The sequence below is a fragment of the Anabrus simplex genome, chromosome 2, assembly GCF_040414725.1.
Source record: "Anabrus simplex isolate iqAnaSimp1 chromosome 2, ASM4041472v1, whole genome shotgun sequence".
NCBI lineage: Eukaryota > Metazoa > Arthropoda > Insecta > Orthoptera > Tettigoniidae > Anabrus > Anabrus simplex.
This window is the reverse complement of record NC_090266.1, coordinates 775,618,746-775,637,209: the sequence shown is the minus strand read 5'-3', so window position 1 is coordinate 775,637,209 and position 18,464 is coordinate 775,618,746. Positions and strand designations below refer to the sequence as shown.

At 39.0% G+C, this 18,464-nt stretch overlaps 1 protein-coding gene across 1 annotated transcript in view; it reads left to right on the top strand.

Annotated features, from left to right (window-relative positions):
• LOC136863684 (roundabout homolog 2-like) overlaps window positions 1-18,138 on the top strand; it is a 231,455-nt gene extending 213,317 nt beyond the window's left edge. The window contains exon 18 of the mRNA XM_068226035.1: window positions 17,635-18,138. Within this exon, the coding sequence (XP_068082136.1) occupies window positions 17,635-18,087 (453 nt within the window). The 3' untranslated portion in view covers window positions 18,088-18,138. The remainder of the gene's footprint in view (window positions 1-17,634) is intronic.
• Window positions 18,139-18,464: the final 326 nt, after the last annotated feature.

Below are 18,464 nucleotides of genomic sequence, written 5' to 3'. Positions count from 1 at the left end.
CTGAGACGGCGACAAGCTCCGCCAACAATTGTCTTGCAGCTGCACTCCGAGTTTGTTGGGCAGTTAAGGCCACATATCGGTCCTGCTGTGGGGTGGTTAACCTTGGTTGACCTGGTACTGGCCTATAACAAACATCTCCTGTCTCTCAATATCGTCTCCAAAGTCTGGAAATGACACTTTGTGGCACATTCAAGGATATGGTGACTTTGGTCTGTGTCTGGCCTGCTTCCAGGTGGCCAAGTATTCTACCCTGCAAAACGGGGTCCAAATGGTGGTGTTGTGCCATTATGTTGTCACGTTTACCACAATGCTACACTCTGCGCACTATAACAGGGCAAACATGACTGAGGAAATATGGGGCGCAGGCACTGGCTATGTTTACCTTGCGGTTACGCTGCTAGTCAAAGCAGGGAGCACTCTTTACCTATACAGAATGAACACGTAAGGTTGGTAGGTGCATATGTCGTGCGACTTGCGGTCTATTTCCTCTTGCCCTGCTTACTCATAACTTATGCTTAACTTTTGGACACTAGTGTAGGTCATCTGGACATTAACAAACACTTCTTCTTCTTCTGTTTCATCCATTCCCTTTTCCAGATTCTCTCTGGGTAGGGTAGTGTACCAAAGCCCACCACCTTACTCGATCTTTCCACCATTCCTCTTCTAATACTTTATTGCTATCGACTCCTCTATTTGTAATACAGTCCACACAGAGCTCCTCCTCCACCTCCTCATTCTAGGCTATCCCCTAGGCCTCTTTGCAGTCTCTGTATCCATGAATGTTCTCTTTGGTATTCTTTCTCCTGGCATTCTCATCATGTGTCCAAACCATATTAACTTCGCTATATCAATCTCTTCTTGAAGTTTACATACTCCACGTTTCTCCTTATTTCCTCATTTACTGGGCGAGTTGGCCATTCAGTTAAAGGCGTGCGGCTGTGATCTTGCATCCGGGAGATAGTGGGTTTGAATTCCACTGTCGGCAGCCCTGAAGATGGTTTTCCATGATTTCCCATCTTCACACCAGACAAATGCTGGGGATGTACCTTAATTACGGCCATGGCTGCTTCCTTCCAACTACTAGGCCTTTCCTATCCCATCATCGCTGTATGGCCTATCTGTGTTGGTGTGACGTAAAACCACTAGCAAGAAAGAATTCCTCATTTCGTATTTTACCTTGTCTTTTCTTTCCCTGTATGCTCCTCAAGTACCTCATTCCAGCTGCTTGTTTCTTATTCTGGTTCCGCTTAGTCAACGTCCAGGCTGCTGAAGAAGAGGTCAGTATAGGTTTACAATAGGACGAGTATAAAACGTTCTTGCACTTCATTGGCACATCTTTGTTCTATACAATGTTTCTCACAAACCAATAGAAACTTGCAGACTGCTCTATTCTTAAATCAATTTATCCATTCAAATTTCCATCTTGTCATATGATGCTGCCCAAATATTTAAAAATTTTCACTACATCAAGAGGTTCATTTCCTAGTTTTATCACTCTCCTGAATTTTCTGTTACCTCTTGTCCTGATCAAAGTCTTGCTTTTCACAGTACTAATCTTCATTCCAAAATTTCTTATCTCTTCATTCCATCCATCAACTTGTGCCTGTACTTGCTCTCCATACCTCCCCAAACTATGATGTCATCAGCAAAGAGCATAGACTGTACTTGTTCTCCCATCATCTTCTCCTTGATATTATGTAGAATTCTCTCCATGATGACAATGAAGATTAATGGAGACAATACAATGTCTCAACTCTGAACCATTCAGTTTGACCCACTTTTGTTCTAACACAGCTTTCACAATTTTGATACAATGCTATTATCATCTACATTGTTTCATTCCCAATCTGTGCCTCTCTCAATGTTTTCCATACCAAATTCCTTTTTCCATATCTAGAAAAGTTACTACCATGCCCTTTCCATATTCCCAATACCTTTCCATCATTTGATGCAATGTAAATATTGGGTCAAATGTGGACCTGCCTCTTCTGAATCAATATTGGTGTTCTGAAAATTTTTGCTCTACTCTGTCTCTTATTCATTTATCCAAGATTCTTTCAAGGATCTTAGCTGTATGAGGTATCAGTGTCACTCCTCTGTAATTTTCACATTGCTTCCTGTCTCCTTTCTTGAAAATTGGTATAATGACCCCTTTCGTCCACTCTTTTGGAACAGTCTTTTCTCTCCATATCACTCTGAGAGTCTATACAACCACTGTAGACTAACTGCTCCTGCTGCTCTTATCATTTCTATGGTGACCTTGTCAAGTCCAGCTGCCTTGCCTCATTTCATTCTCTTAGTGGCCTACTCAATCTCTGCCATGGACACCTCATTTTCCTTATCTTCCATCTGCACTAAATCTGGTTCTTCGATTTCTCCTTGTACCGAGGTATTTCGCACATTGTAAAGCTGTATAAAGTTTTTTCCCCACCTCTGCAATATATCCTGCTTCTCTGTCATTACTTCCTCTCATTCATTTTTAATGAAGTTAGCACCTTTACTGGGGTTTTTCTTCTTTTTTTACCCCTGGAATAAGATCTTTTTGCTTCTGGTTGTATCTTCTTGCAGATATTCTGTGAATTTTTGCCATCTTTTCTTTTTCTCTTCTTGAACCACCTTGGAGCACACCTTCTTGCAGTGCTTGTATTCTATTTTGCATTCTGTTGTTCTGTTTCTCAGCAATCTTTTCCAAGCTTGTTTCTTCCGTTTAACTATATCTTTTACCCTGACATTCCACCAGGGCATTTATTGATATTTGTTCCTTCCTGATACTCTTCCACAGGTCTTTTCTGCAGACTCCACCATGACTGTTTTAAAGTACGCCCGTTCCTCTTTGACCCTTCCGATGTCAGTTATACTTGTTTTAATGTGTGTTTGGAACTCTTCATTTATTTCCTTCTCCTGCAATTTCCATACCCTTAGCTTTCTCTTCTTAATCTCAGTCATCTTTTGCATCTTTCCCATCTTTAACTTAGCTATCACAACTCTGTGATCTCCTTCAAAAGATTCACTTGGGAGGGCTGTTACATCTACCAACATTGTCCTGTTACCTTTCTCGACCAAAATGTAATCTATCAGGGTTTTGATTTTGTTATCCCAACTATATCTTGTTATCTTCTGGCTGTTTTTCTTTCAAAACCATGTGTTAACAATGATCAGCTCATTTCTTCTAAACATGTCTACCAAAATATCTCCAGCCTTGTTTCTCTTCCCATATCCAAATGGTCCTATAATCTCTTCATCTCCTTTTCTTTCCTGACCTACTTGGGCATTCACTATTCACAAACACTACTGTCAAGAAAAGTGCTTATAACTTAACAATGACACAAATTAACACAAATGCTTCAGTTCATTTACAAAAAAAGCAAGTTCACAATTGACTGCACTAACTAAATAATACATTAGCCAGCATGATCTTGAACACAACCAGAGATTATACAAACAAGATGAAGAGTAGTGTGTCCCATGTAATGTCCATAGATACACCAGTAAGATATGGCTTGGCAGTCTATGGAATAATTGAGGTTTTGGAACATCCTCCCGCTTTGCAATTGTATTTTAATTGCTAAACACTCAATAGAGCAGCTGAAACACAAACACATAATACATTAAATAATCCCCTGCAATGGCACAAGAGTCCCGAAGGGCCATGGTCTACCATGCAACCGAAGGCCTGCAGATTACGCGATGTCCTGTGGAAAGCTGATGGAGTTTTTTTTTCGGTCTTTCTAGACTGGGGCCGCCCTCTCACCATCACATAGCTCCTCAATTGTAATCAAATAGGCTGAGTGGACCTCGAACCAGCCCTCAGATGCAGGTAAAAATCCCTGACTTGGCCGGGAATCGAACTGGGATCTCCGGATGAGAGGCAGACATGCTACCCCCATACTGCGGGGCTGGCAACACATTAAATAAGTGAACAGAAAGGCAATGCCACATCAAGAGTATTCACAAATAAATTCTCAATGGCGCTTTAATTCTCTGCCCAAAATTCTTGATGATGATGATGTTGATGATGTTTAAAGGGGCCTAACATCTAGATCATTGGCCCCTAATGGTATGAAATGAGATGAAATGTAATGACAATTTAAAAGTCCAAAATCATCCACTGACAAGAATTCAAAACATGATGACAAAGAATGAATGGATTAATATAAATTTAAACAACCAGTGGATCCGACCCGCAATGCCCTTCCCAGAAACTAGCGTAAAAAAAATAGTACCACTGACCAAGGGACTGCTTCTAAAGCGCAATCCTGAATCGACGGTGCTTGTTGTCTAAAGGGGTCCAAAATCCAGGTCATCACCCCCTCATAATGCTAGTAAAATGGAACGATGGTATTTGTCATGATGCGGTACTAATCAAAAGTAGCGTATTCCACACATTATGGTACTACTCACAGGTAATGTAATATACACATGTAACGCAGACCTATGGTATTTCCCACATTGCGGCACCACTTACAGGCAATGCAAACCTATGGTGTTCTTCAGATAAGTGTACTAATCACATTGACTCGTACTATCCTGTGGAGTTCCTTACATAGTGGGTACTAATCATACGTAATGCAGACCCACGGTGTTGCTCATATAGTAGTACTAATCACAGGCAATGCCCAGACCCATGGTGTTTCTCACATAATGGTACTAATTACAGGCAACATAAGCTTGTGATGTTCTGCATGTGGTGGTACTAATCACAGGTACTATAAAACCCATCCTGATTCACACACTGTTGCTACTAATCACAAACCTATTGTTTACCTAACATAGTGGTACTATTCGCAAGTAAAGGCAACCCACGGTGTTCCCCGTGTGATGGTACTAATTACAAGTAGCCTTATGGTCCTAATTCAATCATCCCTTGGTTGCGCCTTTTAGTAGCCTCTTACGACAGGCAGGGAATACCGTAGGTGTATTCTTCGTCTGCATCCCCCACGCACAGGCTGTTGTGTGATTGGTCCACCAGAGCTATTTTATTTTGCTCAAGTCTGCCAGCAAGCCGGTTAGGAATCCGCTACCCGCCACTTGGGATGCGCCACGTGGGAGTGTCATCTCTCCCCCTTCTACGCCAGCGGAGTAAGTTTGTAGCCAAAATCTTGACAACTTGAACTCTTCATGTGAAGGTTTTGTATCAGGCGAAGTGATCGTCTCAGTTTCAGGCTGCTTCCATTCCTCTGGAGTTGTCTGCACCTCTAATGGATAGAGACTCTGGAATGGTCTGATCAACTCTCCCACAAATGTCTTCAGTTTAGCTACTCTTGCTACTTCATCCTCCCCAGGATACACTTCAAAGATGACCGCAAGGAGCCGCTTGATGCGTTTTGTGGAATCTGCTCCTATCAATACTACGAGTACATCTCTCACTTTGATGCTGTTGGTCTTCCTCTGGCCGTGGTGAACTAGGAGTGCCAAATATTCACTCCTGAATCTTTGCCGTAGGTCCTTGCAGAGTTTCTGGAGCTACCTACAACGTTTGCCACAGTTACCCTCATCAACTGCATCCAAATCTGGAGTCTCATTTGTAGGAATTCCCTGCAGAAATGTTGCTGGTGTCAAAGGCTTTAATTCAGCCAAATTATCTGCAATGTATATAAGTGGTCTTGAGTTGTTAGTTACCTCGCAATCACACTACACAGTATATAATTTTTTGTAGTATCAGAGGCACACCCCAAGATTCATCGTAGCAGTTCTTTCACTGTTCTGACTAGTCTCTCCCATCATCCTTCCCACCAGGCTGTTGTAGGTGGGATGAATTTCCAAGCAATCTTCCTGATAGCCGAGTGGGTGACAATCTCATTCCAGTCCAACGTTCTCAGAGCATTATTAAGTCCTACAAAATTGGTCCCACTGTCTGAGTATAGAAATTCTTCCACGCTGTCAAAGACTGCACCAGCGATCCAGCATAACCTACCCCCAAGATCTCAAAAGCTGCTGTTGAACCCACTCTATCCTTGGGCAATGGAGCAAAAGCTGGTGCTTTAGGACTAGCCTTGTACCATTTACATTTCACACATTTTGCTATAACTAGTTTTGTCACTTTCCTAACCCTAATAATCCAGAGTCTTTCCCAGAGTCCAGCTAACAGCATCAGTAGCCCCGCATGCTGTGAGTGATGATGTTCATCCCAAATTAATCTAGTCTTGATGGCATGGTTTGACGGCATCAAGATGGGTTTCATGAATGCTTAACTCTCTTCCCCCAACGTAAGTTTGGTATCAACCTCAGAACTCCCTTCGATGTATCCACAAATATGCACACAAAATGCTGTCAGTTGCATACCGGTACACTAATTTATTTACAAACTGTTATAGATTTGTCACACATCAATAAACCAACATATTGAACAACTGCCTGTCATAATAAGAAGAAGACTGCACCAGAGGCATGTCAACTACCAACTCAACAAAACCAATTCAAATACCTCAAATACTCACTAGCATGACTTCTACACAAGTCACATCAAAACAACTCCTGTTAAACAATAACTCAACTGTACCATCAAGACTGCCTCCTTATAGATTTGTTGCCTGGCCAGGCTTCTAGGAGGATATGTCACAACCTATCTTCTTGTAAATTCTAGAGTGCCTAATAGCCTAGTTATAATGTAAGGAACTTTCTACAACCATCTAGTGTCAAGGATATGCCATTCTGGATATTACAGTATGTTGCACAATATTGTAGTGGATTATACATCATATATACAGGTAATAATAAATTATATACCCCATTAATTATGGTTTCTTACAGTAAATAGACTCATATTAATATGTATACAACACATGTTTCATGACAACCTTTTACAAGTAATAATAATAATCAGCCCCTTGGCAGAAGATATGCTGCGTTCAGAGACCCCGGTAGGTGATGTCAATCATCAGTATTGGTGTACTGTCATATTTCTTGACAACTGTTACCCATGGATATATTCCAGTTGTCTGCCTGCTTTATCCAAGTCAGGGCTACTGACGAGACACTCCAAAAGAATGTTTCACACTGTTGTAGTCCCAACGCCTCTTTCACCTGTTTAGAAATTCTGGTACGAAGGACTGCTGCCAACATTTCCAAACATGGTATTGTGACATGTTTGACAGAAGCAATCATCGCCTTAGCCTCAAGAATACACAAGCTGCATAAGCAAGTTTACTCACATCACAAAATACATGAAGACATCTTCCACTCCCCAGTCCACTTGTATCATTCTCCTTGAAAGGTGACATCTAGTTAACCACTGCATCTGCTCCCTCCAGGTCTTGAATTTGCTTGTAATGCTATCATGAAGCTCTTAATCCAATCAAAATTTGTGTTTCCATGTTTCTTGCTGCATTAGCTTCGGTAATAAAGTAGACAGACATGTGAAGCCAATTGGGTAGAAAACTCACTGAGCCACAGACAACAGATTCCTCTTGGTAACTGGACAAGTGGTCATTGTAATGGTTTTGACATCACAGAGAAGCTCCTCTATAATGATATCCCATAAGAGACCTCGGACCAGAACAACTCCATCTTGCTTTATAGCTCTGTCTTCTTGATGAATGGGGCTGCTGATCCATCTGCAAAGTTCAAATTGTGCTGTAGACATCAGTGTGGTAGCTTATATCACAAATTTCTGTAGTTGTTCTTCGTTGGCCACACTGGTAACACAGTTGTCCACTTAGAAAGAGTCTCTAAGTTGCACTGTGGTACTATTCAGTTTCTCAGGTGCATGTCTCAGATGATGTGTTATAGTCACACCCAGTAGGAATGGACTAGACGACACTCCAAATACAATCCCTGCAGTGCCTGAGGATTACCACCTCTTTGTTGTGGCAGTCCTTCCACCAAAGAAATCTTAAAAAATCCTTGTCACCTTGGGCTAGCTTGATTTGCAGAAATGCCTTTCTGATGTCAGCTATCACTCCAAGAGCATGTTTTCTGAACTGTAGCAACAGCTTGGGTATTAAATCCACCAAATTGGGCCCTTTTTCCAGACAGCTGTTACATGAGTTGCCTCTTTTATCTTGGGCTGAGGCATCAAATACAGGCGTAATTTTTGTGGTCATACTGGACTCCTTTATTACTGGCTGGTAAGCGAGGTATGGCCATCATTCTTGCTGGCAGAGAGTATCATTTCCACTATGCCCCTCCACAGCCATTCATGAAAGACTTTATCATACTCTTCCAACTTGCCGATGGTCTCTAGTCTTTTGCTTACACTCAACAATCTCTTCTCAGCTAGATCTTACTTGTCCCTCAGCTGTTGATGCCCCTCCTTCCAGGGTAGGCATACCTCATATCTTCTTTCTTGGTCAACTTTCACCATCTTCTCGAACAATTCAAGTGTCTCTGCTTCCAGAATTTCTTTGGTTTTCAAATCTGCTGGGTCGCTAATGCTTATGGCTTCCAGACACCACAAATCAGCTGCATTAAAATCTGCCATACAAAAGAGGTTATTTACAGCATTGCAGTTGCTGAATATTCTATGCTGCCCTATCACCATCAGCTCAGTTTAGATTCGAGAGCCACCATCGCGTCCTCAAAACCGCTCTCCAGCCTGTTAATAGTTGCCCAATTATGTCTGCCCCAAGTAATATCTTTATCTCAGGAACATCATAGCCTACATCTGATAAGGTTATGTTGTGGTTTCAAAGCACTGCTGGATCTCAATCCAGGGTACAAAATCACAAATTTTCTATTGATCCAACATAGGGATATTGCACTCAAATTTTTTATCTAAACTTCTAAGAGTAACCTCACAAATACCATGCACTTTTTGCCCCTGTCTCTACTCCACCAAACAGATTATGTATTAATGTCTTTTCCCCTACCTTCTTCAGCCCAAGCTTGTGAACACTGTCCTTCGTGAAGTATCATCTTTAAGATCCCGAGTCGAGTAGTACTCTAGCCAACTTAACAACCTTGTTTACCGACACTTTAACTACCAAAGTTTGCAGCAATGTATGTCCCTTTTGTTGAGACAATAAGTTTTCTGTTCTACCTGGTTCATTTCCTTTCTTGACTGAACTTTTCTTGCTGCTATCAACTGGAATTATTTCCATTAAACCCTTGCACATAATGGTGTGATGCCCTTTACAACAAATCAAGCATTTGAGTACAGATTTGCACATTTTTTGCACAATGGCCCACCTTGAGACAGTGGAAACATGCTATTTTTTTTTCAAAACTTGTCTTTTCTTTGTAGTGAGGCCCCTAGCTTTAAAACTGTCCATGTACATGCCCTATCGCTCCTTTTCTCTTCACTCAAGAAAATGACTGCTGCTGTGGGCAGTTTAATCTGTTATTTTGAGATGTATCCCCACAGTAAACCTAGGAAATTGGTATGAGCCAGAAGGAGATGTTCTTTACTTTCTACCTCTTGTCTTATGAATCTCAAAAGTGTCTCCTGATACTTAGATTGGTCACGCTTCTTACATGCCCGCAACGTACAAGATCGTTCTCATGCTTTCAAATTGTCATCTGGTAGTGGTGATTCTACAAGCGGGTAAAGCATTGCCACATATTTATCACTAGTAACCCCTAGTGACTCTAGTGCCCTTAACTGGGTCTACAGTTTATCAAAAAGGCTATGTAGACTGATATCATTTAGCATGTTACTCTTTTGAAGTACTAATTGCAAGAGTTCTATCTCGCGAACCTCGATTTTAACTGCTCTGTGGCTTTCTGATAATTTGATGCTGAGGGTGGGAAACATTCCACGAGTTCTCTAGCTGATGTCCCAGGTGCAGTAGCTTGGCAGAGGTATAGGAATTTATCCTCTTCCTCGATTTTTTCATCCTCATGTACCTTTTTGAACTGTCCCCAGAAGGCTACCCAGTTATGTACATCTCCTTCAAACTGTGTAAGTTCTAGTTTAGGCAATCATAAATTCCTTTTACACCTGAATTTACTGGAACCAGTACTAGCAGTACTATTTACCCCATTGCCACTGAGTGTATCATCATGCAAAATATTCTCATACCTGGTCTTTAAGTTTAACCACCTTTCGCGGTATCCCCCTTCCCATGATTTCGTATTCACCTGTGATGTCTTCTTCTTCCTCTTCATGCTCATCGGCGTACCAAACCACACAAATTCTTTCATCGCATCTGAATAATCATTCAGTTTTGTCCTCGAAGATCTCGAATCCTGAGAAGACCTCTTCTCTTGTGGGTTGTTTTGCATTTATCTTCTGTTCAAAGTCATTGCCAGCATGTGTAAACAGTCGGAGCAATTGTGTTCATTCACTTTTCAACTTCGTACTTTCTGCCAATACACAAATTAACACAAATGCTCCAGTTTATTTACATAAAACTAGTTTACAATTCACTGCACTAACCAAACAATACATTAGCCAGCATGATCTTGACCATAACTAGAGATTATACAAACAAGATAAACAGTAGTGTGTCTCTTGTAACGTCCATACGTACACCAGTAAGATATGGCATGAAAGTCCATGGAATAATTGAGGTTTCAGAATGACTATGATGACATTTAAAAACCAAATATTACAAGTATTTCAAATGTGAACTTCCACAAATTCTATCAATGTTACAAAATCCAAAATTACACTATTTTACCTCTCCTGTGGAAAAGATCACACATGACTTCATGCAAATGTCACATCAGAACTAGATCACACCACTGCAGCAGGAATTCTTTCATTATGACCATAGGGCATACACAGATAATAATTATGGACATGGATGATAATAAATACGGTAACACAGGTCTATACTTTACAACGTAAGACACTCCTTGGCAGCAATACACAATATCTGACATGTAGGGAAATACCTCAACAGTGAAACTCGATAAAGGGAGATCTCTTGCTCCTCCATAAATTTGTACACACACCTAGGGGATTTCTTACTACCAAGATTCCTATATAAAACTGGAATCAAATAATTAGATCTGAAATATAATGCTGGTAGATTCAAACCACTTACTTTACGCTAAAATTTTTTTAAAATATATCTGAAAAACACCTTTAAATTTATAAACAAAGACCAATTGCTACAACATGTAACCAAATATGTACACTTTAATACAATAGTACATTAGTGACCTGCTCATTCCTAAATCAACTACCAAGGCTTGTCAACAACTCATACAGTTCGTAAAACAATATTCACTGGCCTTTATCTGATGACTCAAGTATTCTTAATACAATAGTGCGAACATCCACACACCCCATACTCACGTATTTATGACATCATCTACCCAGAATTATTAATACTGAATTGACATTACCTCAGCAGTATGATCTCAAGAAAACTTCAATTTATCACAACAAGGAAAACATACATAGAAACGATCAGATCTTACATTTGATATGATATCAAGAAAAATTTTAACTTACCAACTTACCAACTTAGACATAAATTCCCTGAACAATTCCACAATGGAATATAATTAATACCTTTCAATGATCCTGAATATGCCACCGAGGGGTTACACTAAGTCTGAAATACCTCGACATCCCTATCATGGTAAATTTATACTTGTTAAATTATCTCCCAAGAATTTATAAACATTACAACATGTTAAAATTTACAATACTATATCATTTATTACCGTCTGGTGTCAAAATGATAACCTGTCTGTTAGCTGTGTGCCAGTGATCACTATCAAATTGCATGAAGAAAGAAATACAATAAAACCCTTACTACATGACCAACATTCATTAACAATGTTGCTCCTTCTGAAATATAACATTGAACTGAGGACTCTCAAACATTTCCACATAGAAATCATCATCCAAAACAAACCATCACCTACTGTATCAGCACCAGACACAAATTATCTAAACACTAATATTTCCACCTGGGTTTCTGAGACTCCTCATCAAGCATCAAAGCGAGTACAATCGGTCACTCTACACCTGCTCTCTTTAGATCACACGTTCGAGCAATCCCTAATTTGAACATTATTTACTGGTATATCAAAAGTGACTTTAGTGCTTATATTCTTTACACTATATTATAATATATTATAATACATATTATATAAAGATTATATATTATTACAGTATATTATAATTTAAAACTAAATAGCATTGACATAAAATTAAGAAAGGAAAGATCCCACTTGCCCTATATCATTATAAGAAAATATTGCCAGCTTCAAATCTGTGGCTGTATCTAGATAGTTATATGGTTGCATATATTTACAACATTATTACTGGTTTTCTTTTTTTATTGTTTGGGTCATCAGTCCGTAGACTGGTTCAGTGCAGCTTGCATCCCACCCTATCCTGTGCTAACCTTTTCATTTCTATTTCATTTCATTTCTACTTAACTACTACATCCTACATCACTAATCCAATCTGTTTGTCATATTCATACCTTGGTCTACCCCTGCCGTTTTTATCACCTACACTTCCCCCCAAAACCAACTGAACAAGTCCTGGGTGTCTTAATATGTGTCTTATCATTCTATCTCTTCTTATTGTCAAGTTTTGCCAAGTCGTTCTCCTCTCACCAATTTGATTCAGTACCTTTTCATTCGAGCCTCCGTGGCTCAGACGGCAGCGCATCGGCCTCTCACTGCTGGATACCATGGTTCAAATTCCGGTCATTCCATGTGAGATCTGTGCTGGACAAAGTGGAGCCGGGACAGGTTTTTCTCCGGGTACTCTGGTTTTCCCTGTCATCTTCCCATCTTTCATTCCAGCAACACTCTCCATTCTCATTTCATAGCATCTATCAGTCATTACTAAAATCACTTTGGGAGTGGCGACCCCATCATACTAATAGCTTATATATGATTCATTCATTTCATCCCTGACCCGGTCAATGACTGGAAAACAGGTTGTAGGTTTTTATTTTTCACCTCTTCATTCGTAATTTGATCCATCCATCTCACCTTCAGCATTCTTCTGCAACACCATGTTTCTAAACCTTGTTTTCTCTTTCTTTCTTAGCTAGTTATTGTCCTTATTTCAATTCCTTACAATGCTATGCCCCAAACGAAAGTCATAAAAATTTCTTTTTAATTCCTACATGAATGTTCGAAGTGAGAATATTCTTTTTCTTAAGAAAGGCCATCCTTGCTTGTGCTAGTCTGCATTTTATAATTACCTTACTTCTGCCATCATTAGTTGTTCTACTACCAAAGTATCAATATTCATCTACTTCCTTTAAGACTTAATTTCCTAATCTAATATTTTGTACATCACATGACTTTGTTTGACCATATTCCATTACTTTTCTTTTGGACTTGCTTATTTTTATCTTGTACTCCTTCATGAAGACTGTGTCCATATCATACAGCAATTTCTCCAGATCTTCTGCAGACTCGGATAAAATAATAACATCATTGGCAGATTTTGGAATTTTTATTTCCTCTCCTTGGATTGCAATTCCTTTTCCAAATTTCTCTTTGATTTCCCTTACTGCCTGTTTGATATAAACAATGAAAAGGAGAGGGGACAAACTGCAGCCTTGTCTCACTCCTTTCTGGTTTGCTGCTTCTTTTTTCATTGCCTTTACTTATCACTGCAGACTGAATTTTGTACAGACTGTAGATAATTCTTCTTCCTTGGTATCTTATACCAATCACCTTCAGTATCTCAAATAACTTGGTCCAATCAACATTATCAAATGCCTTTCCTACATCTAAGAATGCTATTTAAGAGGGCTTTTTTTTTCTTAATTCAATCCTCCAAGATGAGAAGTAAACTCAGGATTGCATCACATGCTCTTACATTTCTTCTGAAGCCAAACTGATCTTCTCCCTACTCAGCTTCAGCTTGTCTTTCCATTCTTCTGTCAATAATACATGTTCAAATTTTACAAGTCTGAGATACTAAACTAATGGTGCAGTCGTTTTCACACTTGTCAGCACCTGCTTTCGTGGAAATAGGTATAAAAATACTGTGTCTAAAATCGGAAGGCACTTCTCCTGAATCATATATCTTACACACTAAATGCAATAACCTCACCATGCTGGTTTCTCCTAAGGCAGTTGGTAATTCTGAGCATATGATATCAATTCCAGGTGCCTTGTTCCTATTTAGGACTGTCAAAGCTCTTTCAAATTCTAGCCTCAAAATTGGGTCTGCCATTTCATGAGCATCTACAGCCTCTTCTTGCTCCAGAACCTTATCATCTACTTGTCTGGCTCCATGGCTAAATGGTTAGTGTGCTGGCCTTCGGTCACAGGGGTCCCGGGTTCGATTCCTGGCAGGGTAGGGAATTTGAACCATAAATGGTTAATTTTGCCGGCATGGGAGACTGGGTGTATGTGTCATGTTCATCATCATTTCATCTTCGTCATGATGCACAGGTCACATACGGGAGTCGAATCAAAGGACCTGCATCTGGCGAGCCGAACTTGTCTTCGGACACTCCTGGCACTAAAAGCCATACGCCATTTCATGTCATCATCTACTTCTTTCCCTTGATACATTAAGTTGTACAATTGTAGGATATATTTCTGCCATCTTTCTGATTTGTCTTCCTTCCTAATAAGTGGTCTTCCATCTGACCTCTTAATATTCATATGCCTAGTTTTCCTTTCTCCAAAGGTATGCAGCATCTACTTTTCCTACAAACATACACCCTTCAACATCCTTGCACTTCTCTTTCAGCCATTCTTCCTTAGCTGTCCTGCATCTCCTATCTACTTTATTCTTTAATTGCCTGTATTCTTTTCTACCTTCTGCCTTCATTTGCAATCATGTATTTTTGCTGTTCAATCTGGTATAATATCTCCTGAGTTACCCACTGATTCCTTCTTGGTGTTACCTTCCTTCCTAATTTATTATTATTATTATTATTATTATTATTATTATTATTATTATTATTATTATTATTAATTTTCCCGTAGGTGATTAAACATGCTTTACATTCCTAAAATAAATGGAGTACTCATCTTAGAGCATATGGACTCAAGTCTGGATCAGATGGCCCCATCCTTTTACTCCTTCATAGTGTCAATATCATGCAAAAACGTCATGAATGGTTCTTGGGTCATCCTGCTTGGGTTACAGCCTCCAAGCATGGCTACTGAGCACATTCTGTCTGGAACATACAATTCGTTCTTTCTTCCGTGTATGAACAGGTAGCATCACAAATACCAGCAAACATAAAATGCTCAATTTTAATTATTGCTGTTTTTACTATCTGTTAACACATTTTTAACTTGCTCAGTACTATGATCTGAATATCTAGCAGTATAATGTCTACTTATTACACATTTTCCTCGCTGACTAAACAGTTTGTAATTCCATTACGGTACTTGTCCACATCTGGTAAGCTCTCAACTTGAAACATTTATCGATGCAGCTGGTATGACAGTGGACATATTTAAACAGTTATAGTATATAGTCTCATTCACCAATAAATTAATTACAGTCACTTGATTTAAAATACTGGCATCACTAACTTATGATTTCACTTAATATTATATTCTTCAGCTCTGTTCCATTCTATCCTGGTGTCTTTTATTTGTTTTATTTTATTTTATTAGTTTCTATTTCTTCTACCACTTTCATCCCTGATTCATCTGATGTCCTCTCTGATACTTCTCAAGCATGCATGGTGTGATAGAACATTTGATTTGGGGTTAATGTTGCCGTCAGCTCCCACTTGGAGCCCTGTGCCTACATACAGTGAGCCACCTGGTGATGAACCAGCACACCACTACATTTCTCCAACAGTAAAATATTCTTAAATTCAAACCCTCATTATTGTAGAAGACTTCCTCAGGAACAATCGAGATTTTCTTCTGAAGACGTGGAGCAAAGTTCTCCGTGGAACATAAGAGTTTCACCTTGTTTTCTTGGCACAGCATAAGCCCAGAAGCCCATATCATGTCTACAAGTATGGGCCGTGAAAGCATCAATGTTAGCATTTGAAGAAATCTGCTCAAAAGCAAAGAATCTTTGTATGGGAAATGCAAAACCTGCCACAAACAATGGTTATTATCATTTTAAAAAAACTTAGACTTTGAGTATGCCAAAGAAGCATGGGACAGCAACTGACAGCAGCTTCTCAGATAAGAACCACAAGAGCCAAGATACAGTAGGAGAAACATTCAAATGGCAGTCACCACCAAAATTCTCTTCATGGATGAGAAAAAAAATTTTTTGGAAGAAATATTGAACAACCAGAATGACTGAGTGTGTATTTACAGCTCTCAGGAAGTCCCAGCCAACTTCCCAAAAATGGAAAATGGTCACACTCCAGTGTCAGTGATTGTTTGGTAGATAGTATCATGTGAGGGTGTGACATCACTGCATTTTACCAAACATTCTAGATGAGGTTGTGAAGCCCTTAAACACCACTTTGTCTGCACATGAGCACTAGGTATTTCAGCAGGGCTCAGGACCTGCCAACAAGACCATATCAGCACAATGCTAGCTGGAGTACAATGTGCTGGAGTTCAACACTGCTTGTCAAAGCTCAGACCTTAATCCACTGGACTATCACTTTTCAATACAGTATTTTAGAGGAAAAAGTCTGATCTAAATTACCTCAAAGTATTGATTTCTTAAAAGCAGATTTGGTGAATGCAGCTGCCTCAGTTCCACTAGAAGTAATATGTGCAGCAATATTCAAGTAACTGGTTTGTTTGAAGAAGTGTGTCATGGCAAAGGGTAGATATATTTTGTGATATATGTATGGTATATTGTGTGTAGTCAGTAATGAATAAATAATATACAAACACTTCTCTATACATTAGCTGCTCTTGTACAAGGGACAAAACTAGTCTAGACTAAGAATTCAAACATCCTTCAATGTCAACCAACTGCACTGGAATTTAATCCTGGAACCTTGAGCAAAGATAATGAATGGCTATGCAACTGAGATGTGCAGCCATTTAAATATGAATCACATTCAAATTATGGTCTATGAACATATTTTAATTTCTTTTTCTATGTTTTAATACCAAATGGTCAGCAAGGCAAACACACAATTAGATATAAGTAGAAATCAAAAGCTTCTACAGAATTGAAGGTTTACATATCAATGGCTTACTTCTAATACCACATACTGTATGTCCCAATGCTCTTCCTAGCCATTATATTCCTGAAAACTAGTCACACCTCCCAGCCACATATGAATATGCAGCCCATCAGAACAATTTTCATTGTATACATTTTCCTATGCTTATGTGTAAAGGAAAATTAACCTTAAAAACATTATACTGTAGGAGTATGTAAATACATCATTCAAACAACATCCTTGCAATTCAGTATGATAAGGTTCATTTCCCTTTAAATGTTAGCATAGGTAAATTAACACAACAAAAATTATTCCGATGGACTGCATATAAATATGTTGCTGGAAGGCGTGACCAATCTTAAGGAATATAATGGGTAGGAAGAGCATTCAGACATACGTGGTATTAGAAGTAAGTCATTGATATAGGTATATAGGTTTCTTGAGGCATGGCCACATGATTTAAATTGTTGAGCTTTTCTAGATTTCTATTGTAGCAACTGGTGAGACAATCTGTGTTTATATGCTACTGGTACCAAACTTGGAAAACTCTCACTCACTCTCACTTACTAGGCTAATTGAAACATGTATTTCATTTAATACAATAGATTTTAGTGCATGTTTGTTAAAAGGAGGGTTATATTGCAGTTTTATATGTCAAACAAGTTATTAACTGTGATTATTGACATAGTCAATATGTTTACAGATGCAGAAGACTGGACCTGTTGGAAACTTCCATGGATCTCAAATGGGGCAGCCTCCTGCTCAGTTAAATAACTCTGGTTACCCAGGCCCAAGAGAATGTCAACGATTCTCTGACCCTCCGCCAGATGTTATTACACCTTCCAATGAAAATGCAATTATTAATAATCGATTATCTCCTCAGTCATCCCAGCCATGGAAAGGACACGGTAATTCAAGTGGAGTTAAACCTATGCTGCTATTGACTTCAGTTCTTGGGGGAGATCCTTCAAAATCCTTTCAGGTTTCTAAAGACTTAACTAATACTGGGAATTCATATAATGCTCACAGTCTGTCCAGCTTTGCAATACCGTATCCAACATATGCTCCAGTAACAAGGCATGGACAGTATCAACCAGTTTACCATCAGTCATCACGAAGTGAACCTGGGGGTCACCATAGCCATGCTAATACTTAAATTTTAAGATTGTAAGTAAGAAATTTTTCATAATATTTTCAGTGGTAGCTGTAAAGTAAACATGTGATATAATTTAAAATTTGCAAGGCACAATGTTTTAAACTGATAATATATGAATAAATATAAATATTTGTTCACATATAGGCAAAGTATATTACTGCAGGTACAGTACACAAATTTAAAAACTCATGAAAATTCTGAGTTCACAGTATGGGAGATTCCCAAAAACCTTTGCTAATAAATTAAACGCAGTGTCTTGGAAACTGAAACAAATTCACTCTGTTGTGCTAATGTTCTATAATAGAATATAACACTATTATAAATCATTCAGGGGCTGATAATCCTGTAATTTTGCCACTTAAAACAACAATCACCAG